The sequence below is a fragment of the Ascaphus truei genome, chromosome 5, assembly GCF_040206685.1.
Source record: "Ascaphus truei isolate aAscTru1 chromosome 5, aAscTru1.hap1, whole genome shotgun sequence".
NCBI lineage: Eukaryota > Metazoa > Chordata > Amphibia > Anura > Ascaphidae > Ascaphus > Ascaphus truei.
Window position 1 is genome coordinate 4,537,131 of NC_134487.1, and position 15,241 is coordinate 4,552,371.

General features: G+C 58.7%; 1 protein-coding gene across 3 annotated transcripts in view; it reads left to right on the forward strand.

The window, feature by feature from the left end:
* Positions 1-1,939: 1,939 nt before the first annotated feature.
* Positions 1,940-15,241, forward strand: part of DENND6B (DENN domain containing 6B) — a 119,356-nt gene continuing 106,054 nt past the window's right edge. For 2 of the 3 annotated variants that reach the window (XM_075599252.1, XM_075599254.1), the window contains exons 1-2: positions 1,940-2,104; positions 7,296-7,334. In XM_075599252.1, coding sequence (XP_075455367.1) covers positions 1,949-2,104; positions 7,296-7,334 — 195 coding nt within the window. In that variant the 5' untranslated portion in view covers positions 1,940-1,948. Of the gene's footprint in view, positions 2,105-3,148; positions 3,160-7,295; positions 7,335-15,241 lie in introns of those variants that run through there. The other variant, XM_075599253.1, reaches the window with a different exon arrangement.

The following is a 15,241-nucleotide window of genomic DNA, read 5'->3' on the forward strand; positions in this document are numbered from 1 at the left end:
GGCCCAGCCCCACTGAGGGGCGGTGCTTACACGCACAGCGCGGCGGCAGCTTCAGCGGGAAGGGGAGTACTGGGCCCAGCCCCACTGAGGGGCGGTGCTTACACGCACAGCGCGGCGGCAGCTTCAGCGGGAAGGGGAGTACTGGGCCCAGCCCCACTGAGGGGCGGTGCTTACACGCACAGCGCGGCGGCACCTCCAGCGGGAAGGGGAGTACTGGGCCCAGCCCCACTGAGGGGCGGTGCTTACACGCACAGCGCGGCTGCACCTTCAGCGGGAAGGGGAGTACTGGGCCCAGCCCCACTGAGGGGCGGTGCTTACACGCACAGCGCGGCGGCAGCTTCAGTGGGAAGGGGAGTACTGGGCGCAGCCCCACTGAGGGGCGGTGCTTACACGCACAGCGCGGCTGCACCTTCAGCGGGAAGGGGAGTACTGGGCCCAGCCCCACTGAGGGGCGGTGCTTACACGCACAGCGCGGCAGCTTCAGCGGGAAGGGGAGTACTGGGCCCAGCCCCACTGAGGGGCGGTGCTTACACGCACAGCGCGGCTGCACCTTCAGCGGGAAGGGGAGTACTGGGCCCAGCCCCACTGAGGGGCGGTGCTTACACGCACAGCGCGGCAGCTTCAGCGGGAAGGGGAGTACTGGGCCCAGCCCCACTGAGGGGCGGCGCTTACACGCACAGCGCGGCGGCAGCTTCAGTGGGAAGGGGAGTACTGGGCGCAGCCCCACTGAGGGGCGGTGCTTACACGCACAGCGCGGCTGCACCTTCAGCGGGAAGGGGAGTACTGGGCCCAGCCCCACTGAGGGGCGGTGCTTACACGCACAGCGCGGCAGCTTCAGCGGGAAGGGGAGTACTGGGCCCAGCCCCACTGAGGGGCGGCGCTTACACGCACAGCGCGGCGGCAGCTTCAGCGGGAAGGGGAGTACTGGGCCCAGCCCCACTGAGGGGCGGTGCTTACACGCACAGCGCGGCGGCAGCTTCAGCGGGAAGGGGAGTACTGGGCCCAGCCCCACTGAGGGGCGGTGCTTACACGCACAGCGCGGCGGCAGCTTCAGCGGGAAGGGGAGTACTGGGCCCAGCCCCACTGAGGGGCGGTGCTTACACGCACAGCGCGGCTGCACCTTCAGCGGGAAGGGGAGTACTGGGCCCAGCCCCACTGAGGGGCGGTGCTTACACGCACGGCGCGGCGGCACCTCCAGCGGGAAGGGGAGTACTGGGCCCAGCCCCACTGAGGGGCTGTGCTTACACGCACAGCGCACGCCGAGGTGTGCGCTGTAGCAGTGACTGGGACCGCAGCCCTTGGCTGAGTCCATGCTCCCTGCTTGCTCGCTGAGGCGCAGGGAAAGCGGTTGCTTACCGCACGCGCCGTCAGCGGGCCGTCAGGGGGCAGGCGCGTCACTGGCCGGGGGCGGGCCAGTGACGTCACGGAACTGGTTCGCCCTCATTGGGCGAACCGCTCACGTGACCGGCCTGTCGCGCCGGCAAGCGGGGGAATTTTAAATTCCCCTAAGACCTGCGCTTCCGCGCGCTTGCGGAAGCGCAGGTGAGCCCCTACTAAAGCCGCTCTAATTGCAGCTGTAGGGGCTCAGCGCATTAGCGCGCTTCCGCCAGCAAGCAAGTAACATGGCCGAGGCCTTAGAGAGCGGGTAAGGCAGCGATCACTGCGACTCCTCACTAGCCCTGGTCCTTAACCTAAGTAAGCCCCAGCAGTGCCTGCTCACTGAGATCACTCTCTGCTGCCATCACTGGCACAGCACATGCATGGGGTGTAGCAACATGGCGACCACACGCACCCCAAGCCTTTCCACGCGGAGTAGTAAGATGTCGGACCTCCTGCATCGCCGCAGCGCCCCCTGGTGTGCGGGAGGCGCGCCGGTCCTCTGCTCGCGGGGCGGGCCCGGTCTCCATGGTAACGCCGGAGGATGCTCGGCGCTGTGCAGGGAGAGGACATGGAGCTGGGGAGCGGGGGGATGGAGGCCCCGGGGAGCCCGCCCGGGGGTGTAGGGGGGAGCCCGGGGAGCCGGCGGCCCTGGGACATCTTCTCAGCATGGCTGCAGTGTGTCTGCGTGGTGACGTTCGACCTGGAGCTGGGGCAGGCTATGGAGGTGAGAGGGGGGACAGGCTATGGAGGTGAGAGGGGGGGACAGGCTATGGAGGTGAGAGGGGGGGCAGGCTATGGAGGTGAGGGGGGGGGACAGGCTATGGAGGTGAGGGGGGGACAGGCTATGGAGGTGAGAGGGGGGGACAGGCTATGGAGGTGAGGGGGGGACAGGCTATGGAGGTGAGAGGGGGGACAGGCCATGGAGGTGAGAAGGGGGACAGGCTATGGAGGTGAGAGGGGGGGACAGGCTATGGAGGTGAGAGGGGGGAGAGGCTATGGAGGTGAGAGGGGGGACAGGCTATGGAGGTGAGAGGGGGGGACAGGCTATAGAGGTGAGAGGGGGGGACAGGCTATGGAGGTGAGAGGAGGGGACAGGCTATGGAGGTGAGAGGGGGGGCAGGCTATGGAGGTGAGAGGGGGGACAGGCTATGGAGGTGAGAGGGGGGGACAGGCTATGGAGGTGAGGGGGGGACAGGCTATGGAGGTGAGGGGGGACAGACTATGGAGGTGAGAGGGGGGGACAGGCTATGGAGGTGAGGGGGGGACAGGCTATGGAGGTGAGAGGGGGGACAGGCTATGGAGGTGAGAGGGGGGGACAGGCTATGGAGGTGAGGGGGGACAGGCTATGGAGGTGAGAGGGGGGACAGGCTATAGAGGTGAGAGGGGGGGACAGGCTATGGAGGTGAGAGGGGGGGACAGGCTATAGAGGTGAGAGGGGGGGACAGGCTATGGAGGTGAGAGGCGGGGACAGGCTATGGAGGTGAGGGGGGGACAGGCTATGGAGGTGAGAGGGGGGGACAGGCTATGGAGGTGAGGGGGGACAGGCTATGGAGGAGAGGGGGGACAGGCCATGGAGGTGAGAAGGGGGACAGGCTATGGAGGTGAGAGGGGGGGACAGGCTATGGAGGTGAGAGGGGGGGACAGGCTATGAAGGTGAGGGGGGGAGAGGCTATGGAGGTGAGAGGGGGGACAGGCTATGGAGGTGAGAGGGGGGGACAGGCTATAGAGGTGAGAGGGGGGGACAGGCTATGGAGGTGAGAGGGGGGGCAGGCTATGGAGGTGAGAGGAGGGGACAGGCTATGGAGGTGAGGGGGGGACAGGCTATGGAGGTGAGGGGGGGACAGACTATGGAGGTGAGAGGGGGGGACAGGCTATGGAGGTGAGGGGGGACAGGCTATGGAGGTGAGAGGGGGGGACAGGCTATGGAGGTGAGAGGGGGGGACAGGCTATGGAGGTGAGGGGGGGACAGGCTATGGAGGTGAGGGGGGGACAGGCTATGGAGGTGGGAGGGGGGACAGGCTATGGAGGTGAGAGGGGGGGCCAGGCTATGGAGGTGAGAGGGGGGGCCAGGCTATGGAGGTGAGAGGGGGGGCCAGGCTATGGAGGTGAGAGGGGGGGCCAGGCTATGGAGGTGAGAGGGGGGACAGGCTATGGAGGTGGGAGGGGGACAGGCTATGGAGGTGAGAGGGGGAGAGGCTATGGAGGTGAGAGGGGGGGACAGGCTATGGAGGTGAGAGGGGGGGACAGGCTATGGAGGCGCCGACACGTCCCGATCCAGGCACCGACACGCCCCGATCCAGACAATGCCACGCCCCGATCCAGGCAATGCCACGCCCCGATCCAGGCACCGACACGCCCCGATCCAGGCACCGACACGCCCCGATCCAGACACCGACACGCCCCGATCCAGTCACCGACACGCCCCGATCCAGGCACAGACACGCCCCGATCCAGGCACAGACACGCCCTGATCCAGGCCACGCCCTGATCCAGGCAATGACGCCCCGATCCAGGCACCGACACGCCCCGATCCAGGCACCGACACGCCCCGATCCAGGCACCGACACGCCCCGATCCAGGCACCGACACGCCCCTATCCAGGCACCGACACGCCCCGATCCAGGTACCGCCACGCCCTGATCCAGGCAATGACGCCCCGATCCAGGCACCGACACGCCCCGATCCAGGCACCGACACGCCCCTATCCAGGCACCGACACGCCCCTATCCAGGCACCGACACGCCCGATCCAGGCACCGACACGCCCCGATCCAGGCACCGACACGCCCCGATCCAGGCAATGCCACGACCCGATCCAGGCACGACACGCCCCGATCCAGGCAATGCCACGCCCCGATCCAGGCAATGCCACGCCCCGATCCAGGCACTGACACGCCCCGATCCAGGCACTGACACGCCCCGATCCAGGCAATGACGCCCCGATCCAGGCACCGACACGCCCCGATTCAGGCACCGACACGCCCCGATTCAGGCACCGACACGCCCCGATTCAGGCACTGACGCCCCGATCCAGGCAATACCACGCCCCGATCCAGGCAATGCCACGCCCCGATCCAGGCACCGACACGCCCCGATCCAGGCAACGACACGCCCCGATCCAGGCACCGACACGCCCCGATCCAGGCACTGACACGCCCCGATCCAGGCACGACACGCCCTGATCCAGGCACGACACGCCCCGATCCAGGCACCGACACGCTCCGATCCAGGCACCGCCACGCCCCGATCCAGGCACAGACACGCCCCGATCCAGGCACTGACACGCCCTGATCCAGGCACCGCCATGCCCTGATCCAGGCAATGCCACGCCCTGATCCAGGCAATGCCACGCCCCGATCCAGGCACCGACACGCCCCGATCCAGGCACCGACACGCCCCGATCCAGGCACCGACACGCCCCGATCCAGGCACCGACACACCCCGATCCAGGCACCGCCACGCCCGATCCAGGCACCGACACGCCCCGATCCAGGCACTGACACGCCCCGATCCAGGCACCGCCACGCCCCTATCCAGGCACCGCCACGCCCCTATCCAGGCACCGACAAACCCCGATCCAGGCACCGCCACGCCCCTATCCAGGCACCGCCACGCCCCTATCCAGGCACCACCACGCCCCTATCCAGGCACCGCCACGCCCCGATCCAGGCAATGACGCCCCGATCCAGGCACCGAGACGCCCCGATCCAGACAATGCAACGCCCCGATCCAGGCAATGCCACGCCCCGATCCAGGCACCGACACGCCCCGATCCAGGCACTGACGCCCCGATCCAGGCACCGACACGCCCCTATCCAGGCACCGCCACGCCCCGATCCAGGCACCGACACGCCCCGATCCAGGCACCGCCACGCCCCGATCCAGGCACCGACACACCCCGATCCAGGCACCGACACGCCCCGATCCAGGCATAGACACGCCCCGATCCAGGCACCGACACGCCCCGATCCAGACAATGCAACGCCCCGATCCAGGCAATGCCACGCCCCGATCCAGGCAATGACGCCCCGATCCAGGCACCGACACGCCCCGATCCAGACAATGCAACGCCCCAATCCAGGCAATGCCACGCCCCGATCCAGGCACCGACACGCCCCGATCCAGGCAATGACGCCCCGATCCAGGCACCGACATGCCCCAATCCAGACACCGACACGCCCCGATCCAGGCACTGAGACGCCCCGATCCAGACACCGACACGCCCCGATCCAGACAATGCAACGCCCCGATCCAGGCAATGCCACGCCCCGATCCAGGCACCGACACGCCCCGATCCAGGCACTGACGCCCCGATCCAGGCACCGACACGCCCCTATCCAGGCACCGCCACGCCCCGATCCAGGCACCGCCACGCCCCGATCCAGGCACCGCCACGCCCCGATCCAGGCACCGACACACCCCGATCCAGGCACCGACACGCCCCGATCCAGGCATAGACACGCCCCGATCCAGGCACCGACACGCCCCGATCCAGACAATGCAACGCCCCGATCCAGGCAATGCCACGCCCCGATCCAGGCAATGACGCCCCGATCCAGGCACCGACACGCCCCGATCCAGACAATGCAACGCCCCAATCCAGGCAATGCCACGCCCCGATCCAGGCACCGACACGCCCCGATCCAGGCAATGACGCCCCGATCCAGGCACCGACATGCCCCAATCCAGACACCGACACGCCCCGATCCAGGCACTGAGACGCCCCGATCCAGACACCGACACGCCCCGATCCAGGCACAGACACGCCCCGATCCAGGCAATGACGCCCCGATCCAGGCACCGACACGCCCCGATCCAGGCACGACACGCCCCGATCCAGGCACGACACACCCCGATCCAGGCACCGCCACGACCCGATCCAGGCACCGACACGCCCCGATCCAGGCACCGCCACGCCCCGATCCAGGCACCGCCACGCCCCGATCCAGGCACGACACGCCCCGATCCAGGCACTGACGTGCCCCGATCCAGGCACTGACGTGCCCCGATCCAGGCAATGACACGCCCCGATCCAGGCAATGACACGCCCCGATCCAGGCAATGACACGCCCCGATCCAGGCACAGACACGCCCGATCCAAGCACCGACACGCCCAGATCCAGGCACCGACCTGCCCCGATCCAGGCACCGACACGCCCCGATCCAGCCACCAGGCACCAGGCACCGACACGCCCAGATCCAGCCACCAACATGCCCCGATCCAGGCACCGACACGCCCCGATCCAGGCACCGACACGCCTCGATCCAGGCACCGACACGCCCCGATCCAGGCACCGACATGCCCCGATCCAGGCACCAGGCACCGACACGCCCCGATCCAGGCACCGACACGCCCCGATCCAGGCACCGACACGCCCCGATCCAGGCAATGACACGCCCCGATCCAGGCACCGACACGCCCCGATCCAGGCAATGACACGCCCCGATCCAGGCACCGACACGCCCCGATCCAGGCACCGACACGCCCCGATCCAGGCACCGACACGCACCGATCCAGGCACCGACACGCCCCGATCCAGGCAATGACACGCCCGATCCAGGCACCGACACGCCCCGATCCAGGCACCGCCACGCCCCGATCCAGGCACCGCCACGCCCCGATCCAGGCACCGCCACGCCCCGATCCAGGCAATGACACGCCCCTATCCAGGCACCGCCACGCCCCGATCCAGGCACCGCCACGCCCCGATCCAGGCACCGCCACGCCCCGATCCAGGCAATGACACGCCCCGATCCAGGCACTGACACGCCCCGATCCAGGCACTGACACGCCCCGATCCAGGCATCGACACGCCCCGATCCATTGGGAGGGGAGAGAGGACATGGATGCTTATTGGGTGTCTGTCTGGGAAGGGAACATGTTCTCTTACTTCTCTTAATCTCGGTTTCCTACAGCTCGTGTATCCCCAGGATATCAGGATCACAGAGAAAGAGGTAACATGCAGTACCCAAAACCAGGGACACCCCCACCCCAAAACCAGGAGCACCCACACCCCAAAACCAGGAGCACCCACACCCCAAAACCAGGGACACCCACACCTCAAAACCAGGGGCACCCACACCCCAAAACTAGGGACACCCTCACCCCAAAACCAGGACCCTCACCGGTGGCCTAAACCGAGATCGCAGCTTCATGAGCCACTACCCTGACACGAGAACTCTCTTCCCATGAGTGCTAAAGGCCATGGCTATACATACTGCGCTATATGCATGCACACCCAGCTGTCTCTTACACATACAAATAAACAATGTAATTCCATCCCTATATACAAATAAGGACCACATAGTATCTACACACATTAACAGTAATGCAACACCCTCTTACATTTCTACACCTACCCACACCATTGTTATACACTTCCTCTCCACACACACACACCTTTTGTTATGTGCTTTATACACTGTGGGCACTTTATTAATTTAGATTTACACACGTACACGGACACACGCACGCACGCACATACACGCATACGCACTGTGGCAAACGGCTCCCTTTATGTAGCGCTGCCGTTTGCCCAGACTCTTCGTGACACAGTCTTTTAGGGTTTGGTTTGTATAAAAGGGGGACAAACACACGTATATACACACAAGGGACACTCAGCCCTCAACCGTCAGCGGATTATTTTTCCAATAGTGACACTAAACATTTTAAACACCGTCACTTTAAGAAACAAAATAAATCATAAAAGGAAACCTCTACTCCTGTCAGGAGTCTAACTTACATGCATAGCCCTATCTGCAATATTGGCGGGCTAAGCCAGTTACCAACTTTAAATAACACATGGAGATTACATTGAGTCCTTGTGACGGTAGGGCTAGCTGGCATCACAAAACTGGGATGAAGCCCAGCTAGCTACCCCTAAATCTATTTAACTTGGCCACCTTTGTAAGGCTTGTTTTAGCCAAATGTATTTAATATCTGGGGAAAAACAGGGAATGTGTAAATGTATTTCCAGGTCTGTAAGAATGTAAGCCCCATCACTTTATTCCCTGTTAATGCAATCCCCCAGTCTAGTTGAGCAAGCAATATGAGGTAAAGTGTTTTGTGATCTATGTGTAAGCCCCGTGATGTGATTTGCATGGGTTCACTTGTATGTATTGTTTGTCTGTGATTTAATCAGCCGAGGTTCCTGCAAAGAATGTTGATTGAAACAAAGGCTGGGAGTGTGGAGGTGTTACAGACATTTGGTGAGTGAGAAAGAGTGAACAATCAGGGATGGGGATGGGCTCTTAGCACGCCCCCTGGCTGTTGTGGTACCAATGTAATCCATGCTCTGATTGTCCAGCAGCCCCCTCCCATGTAACGGATTGCCACAGAGGGCTATATAAGGGGTGCTGCTGATCAGAGAATTCAGATCTACCTTCAGAGAGCATCTGAGAGCAAAAGAGGCTAACAGACTGAGAGACACTCTGGGAAGGAGTGTGGAGATTCCCTCAGAGGACCATTTCAGAGACTGAGAGACATTTCAGAGCATCTGAGAGACATTCTGGGAAGGAGTTTGATCTTTTACAGTGACCAGCTGGAGAGATATCTCACAGGGGCTGCTGCGAGATCAGCACTCTGATATCCTGGACAAGAAGCGGACAGGTCAAGCCTTCGGCTAAGGCCCCGCTGCACGGGCCGGTGCGCCCGCACTGCGTCCAGGCGGCGCGTGTACAGCACTTCACTGCTATCTGCTATCTTTAGGGAGCCGGTTTTAGGCGCGGCCAAACGGGTCGGGTGGGCCCATGACGGGGAGCGCGGACATAAGTTTTATATAGATAGATCTTATGCTTTTACCCCTACGAGTCTGCCCAGCTTAATAGTTTAATAGTTCAGCAGACAATATACAGCTTTATCAGACATTCACACAAACAGAACAGCAGTGTTTACCAGCAGTTACACACATAGTTACACACACAGTTACACACACAGTTACACACACAGTTACCCTCCGTCCTTCCCCTCTGTGGGTTTGCGCTCTGACTGTGCCACGCTGCCTCATTTCACCTCACTATGGGCCATAGTGATTACTTTGCTCTTGTATTGCTGCTTTGTAAGAAAACCTGGAGGGCTGTTGTGGTTTCAGTGAGACCGTGTGTGTGTGCTGTGTGTGCTGTGTGAGCCCGTGTGTGCTGTGTGAGCCCGTGTGTGCTGTGTGAGGCTGTGTGTGCCCGTGTGTGCTGTGTGAGCCCGTGTGTGCTGTGTGTGCCCGTGTGTGCTGTGTGTGCTGTGTGCTGTGAGCCCGTGTGTGCTGTGTGAGCCCGTGTGTGCTGTGTGTGCCCGTGTGTGCTGTGTGTGCTGTGTGCTGTGAGCCCGTGTGTGCTGTGTGAGCCCGTGTTTGCTGTGTGAGCCCGTGTGTGCTGTGTGAGCCCGTGTGTGCTGTGTGCTGTGAGCCCCTGTGTCCACCCCCCCTGCCGGCGATCTATCCTCCTCATTGGCTCATTCACCACGTGACGCGTCAGCGCTTCTGATCACCAGAAGCTTGTAGCTTCGGCAGGCTGACGCGTCTACCCCGAACTGGATACCGGGGAGCAGCAGTTTTCCTCTCAGCCTCCAGGCTCTAAGAGAGCGAGTGAAAAGCAGCCCTCTCTGCTCTAAATACCTGTTCTAGTAATGAGGAGAGCAGGTGAGTGAAAGCCAGCACCATTGTAAAGTCTGGTATGGATTTCCTATCCCCCAGCTCTAGTGACTGTGAATCTGTGGAGCGGATCTCATCCCCACTATGGCTGCACTTTCTGTTATAAATCTGACAGAAAGCTGCCCGCTATCCTGGGACTGTGTCACATATCCTCCCCCCCAGCTTACACCTGGGGCTAGCGACCATGGATATACAGTGTACAGAAGTGTCCCCTCTAAATACTTGAGTTAATTCCCACACATTAAGCGTTCACTGGAAACTAATATGAACCTTTTCCTACGAGTTCCATGTGACTATGTGCAGCAATTACTGGCACCGTGTTACTATTCTTGACGAACCTATTTTGTTGTATTTCAATAAGGAACCATTTTTCTTAGTAACATCAACTTCCTATACCCCAGGATATGCTAAACCTTATCTGTATATATATATATATATATATTTTCATGAAACCGGACAGTTTCTATCACCTCCCTGCGGTTTTCCTACTCTAAATCAGCGGTGCGCAAACTTCCTGCACCTGCGCCCCCCTTGCCGCCTGCCTCCAAGGCTGCGCCCCCCCTCGCCTCTAATGATGCATCAAATGATGCTGCGGGGTCATGTGACGTCACGTGTCCCGCGGCATCATTTGATGTCACCTCTCCATGGTAACGGGCGGCATTTGATGCCGCGTTGCCATGGAGACGCGCGGACAAGAAGCCAGTAAGTAAATTTACAGAGGCCTCACGCTCTTAGCGCGGGGCCCGCGCCCCCCCATAAAGTCTCGGGGGCGCGCTTCCCAGTTTGCGCACCGCTGCTCTAGAATATGAAAAATATTATATAAAATGGGGCATTCACTTTTTACATTACCTAGTACTCTTGTTTAAGGGCTGTCACACTATATACCAACTTGTAGTCTTACCTACATTTTCACTAAATACACCCTTGCCATATTCGTGTACTGCTCATCCTAGAGGCATAATACCACTTAACTGTACTGGTTTATTTGTAAGGTTAAGTGTCTGTGACATATTCCGCACGTGTAACCTAATCGGTTAGTTCCTACACATTTTCTTCCCTTGACTTCCGGTCAGAATCACTCTACTCTTTCCTAAATCTGTCTCCGTGTCTCCCCTCCTGAAATCCCTCTCCTGGCTTCCGATCAAATCCCGCATCTCACACTCCATTCTTCTCCTCACTTTTAAAGCTTTACACTCTTCTGCCCCTCCTTACATCTCATCCCTAATTTCTCGTTATGCACCATCCAGACTCTTGCGTTCTTCTCAAGGATGTCTTCTTTCTACCCCCTTTGTATCTAAAGCCCTCTCCCGCCTTAAACCTTTCTCACTGACTGCCCCACACCTCTGGAATGCCCTTCCCCTCAGTACCCGACTAGCACCCTCTCTATCCACCTTTAAAACCCACCTTAAGACACACTTGCTTAAAGAAGCATACGAATAGCACTGTGAATATTCTGAACACACGATACATAAAGCTTGGCCCCCTGCAGACGCACTTACCAGAACTCCCTCCTACTGTCTCTGTACGTTCTCCCTACCTACCAATTAGACTGTAAGCTCCTCTGGGCAGGGACTCCTCTTCCTTATTGTTACTTTTATGTCTGAAGCACTTATTCCCATGATCTGTTATTTATATTATCTGTTATTTATTTGATTACCACGTGTATTACTGCTGTGAAGCGCTGTGTACATTAATGGCGCTATATAAATAAAGACATACAATACAATACAATTACATCCTCAGACTTCATTTCCACGCCCGCTGCATCCTGCACACGACTGGACTGTTTCTTCAGCCGCTGACGAGACGCCCGGACTGGATTCTCCTTGGCTCCACACTGTGGTCCAGAGTGGCGAGATCTGGAACTATTCAAGCGCAGCATTGCCCTTCGTCGCCTCTGCTTTCCAATCTTTGAACCTTCTAGGCTCTTCTTACTGGAATGTCTACTCAAGAAAATTTCCACTCATCAGAAATGTTTGATTTCCCTTTTGGGGCAATTACCAGGCCTTTGGGTTTTGGAGACCGAATTGCTTCTGTATAAACGCAGTCAATATTAATAACGTTATCAGTAGCTGCCACCCACTTGGCTAAACCATCTTCTGTGGTGGCCTGGGTGTCTTCACGGGGCTTTAGTTTCTGCAGGATACAGACGCTTGGGCTGGGCCAATGCCTTTTCCTGTAATGGAGACACCTGTGTATTACTTTTCCGCATAGCTTCCTCTTGTCTTAACTCTACCACCATCTTTTCTATGTACTGCTTCTGTGACCCAAGTGTCTGTCTTAGGTTGGTAACCCTTTTCTCCAACTTCATCTGAGGAACCTCCTGCTGGGCAGCAGTAGAGGCTAACGTAGGGTCCCGCTCAGTCTTCAGAGCCTCGAGTTCCTCGCCCAGGTCACACTTTTGTTTCTCTGCCATCTTGCGGCCAGTACGCTCAGATTCCAGGTCCTTCCTCAGGTCTTGAAGCTGCACCAGCCGGTGCTCCTCCCGGATCTTGTCCAGCTCCAGCTGCAGCCGGACCCTCTCATCGTCGTGTGGTCCAGCAGCTTGCGGGTATCGGCCATCTCTGTTTCATAGCGCAATGTCAGGCAATCCACCTGACGGACGGACACCTCCTCCCTCTCGGCGAGCTGTATCTTGCGCTCAGTAATCTGCGTTTGCAGCTCTTCAGTTTGGTCCTGCCAGTCCCCTCTCAGGGCCTTCACCTCTTCCCGGTGCTTGCTGAGTTTTCGTCGGCGCCTCCTTCATATTTTGGAGCTCTGCAGATTTTGTCGCTAGGAACGTTGCTGCTTCTGCTTTCCAGGCCTCTTTCTCCTGGACGTACTCACTTTTGGGGATGTAGCAGCCTCTCTGTTTCTCCAGCTCCAGCTGCAGTCTCTGGACCTTTTCCCGCTCCCTCTCATACAGAGTCACCTGGCATCTAAGCTCCGCCTCCTGCGATGCTCTGGTGACACGCAGCGTGGCCTTCAGCTCCTCATACTGCTTTGTGGGGACACACTGGGTACTCAGCCGTTCCTGCAGAACTTTTACTTTGTTAGCAGCCCGGATACTTCCTTCTTGCAGGACCCGCTGCTTCTCCTTGGCCTGGTCAGACAAATCTGAATTTTCCTCTTTCAGACTTGCATTCTCTCTCTTAACAGTCTCTAAATCACTCAGGGTATTCTCATGGGTTTCCTTCAACATACCCAGCTCTGTGTTCAGACCGTGGCCCTCCTGGCGTGAGTGTTCCACCTCTGTGCTGAGACCGTGGCCCTCCTGGCGTGAGTGTTCCACCTCTGTGCTGAGACCGTGGCCCTCCTGGCGTGAGTGTTCCACCTCTGTGCTGAGACCGTGGCCCTCCTGGCGTGAGTGTTCTACCTCTGTGCTGAGACCGTGGCCCTCCTGGCGTGAGTGTTCCACCTCTGTGCTGAGAAAGTGGCCCTCCTGGCGTGAGTGTTCCACCTCTGTGCTGAGACCGTGGCCCTCCTGGCGTGAGTGTTCCACCTCTGTGCTGAGACCGTGGCCCTCCTGGCGTGAGTGTTCCACCTCTGTGCTGAGACCGTGGCCCTCCTGGCGTGAGTGTTCTACCTCTGTGCTGAGACCGTGGCCCTCCTGACGTGAGTGTTCCACCTCTGTGCTGAGAAAGTGGCCCTCCTGGCGTGAGTGTTCCACCTCTGTGCTGAGACCGTGGCCCTCCTGGCGTGAGTGTTCCACCTCTGTGCTGAGACCGTGGCCCTCCTGGCGTGAGTGTTTCACCTCTGTGCTGAGACCGTGGCCCTCCTGGCGTGAGTGTTCCACCTCTGTGCTGAGACCGTGGCCCTCCTGGCGTGAGTGTTCTACCTCTGTGCTGAGACCGTGGCCCTCCTGGCGTGAGTGTTCTACCTCTGTGCTGAGACCGTGGCCCTCCTGGCGTGAGTGTTCCACCTCTGTGCTGAGACCGTGGCCCTCCTGGCGTGAGTGTTCCACCTCTGTGCTGAGACCGTGGCCCTCCTGGCGTGAGTGTTCTACCTCTGTGCTGAGAACGTGAACGTCTTGATTTCTGTTTTAGGTTAGCAATCAGTTTGTCAGACTTGTTCTGCTTTTCCTCCATGGTAGCAATTGCGTTGTTGGCCTTTTCCAGACTAGTCGTCACCTCCTCCAACTCACTCCATAACAGACACTCTGTTTTCTTCAAAGCGTAATACTCATGTAAAGCTGGGAGTATATTCTTCTGTAAAGCGGCGTTAGCCTCCTGCAACTGGGTGCTAATCTCTCGCTCCTTATCCAATCTTTCCTGCAGGACATCACAATCATGGCGGGCAGTTTGGAGTGCAGAAATGAAGGCCTCTTTATCCTGGATCAAGGATTCAGCTTCCCTTTGCTCCTCCTTTTCCCTTTCCCGCTGTTCCCGTGACGATTCCGCCCGTCACTCCGGTCTGCAGCACATCTCGGCGCCTTTCTGACGCACGTTGTCCTGACATCGCAGGCTCAAGTGGTTCGGTCACTTCCTCTGTGACTGGAGAAATACTTTTCTTTTTCTTCTTCTTTCTCTTTGCTTTATTAGCGCCAGAGGCGTCAGTATTACTGGGCACACCCTCACTGGTACCAGCTTACACGTCGGCCATTTAAAAACCCCGGCAGGGACAACTTGACACTCAGCACTTTACTTATGGCGTTAGCTTTACACAGCACAGCAACCTTTTCACACCCAACGGGGCGGACTTTACACTCAGCACTTGCTAGATGCCATTTTCACTTCAGCAACATTTTTGGTTTTCTGCTGGGGTTCGGGGCCTTAACATATCTTCATCTACTGACCTCTGGGTGCTATTGCATCCACACGTCACACATTCTCTGTGTATGCTGTAATCACAACTGGTCATACACAGTGAGGCAGACTTCACTCGCAGACTCTGCACTTTACTTCGGCCGGGCGGCCATTTTAAATCCCCACTTTTTTCCTCAAACCCACAGACCTTTCAGTGTCTGCCCACATTCGCCACCATATGTGGCAAACTGCTCCCTTAATGTAGCGCTGCCATTTGCCCAGGCTCTTCGCGACACAGTCTTCTAGGGTTTAACTTGTATAAAAGGGGGGCAAACGCGTGTATACACACAAGGGCCACACAACCTTCAACGGTTTATTTTTCCATTAGTGACACTGAACATTTTTAACATTTGTCACTTTAAGAAACAAAATAAATTATAAAAAGAAACAGTCACGGGAGACCAGAACTTTTATACCGAAACCACCGGGATTACTA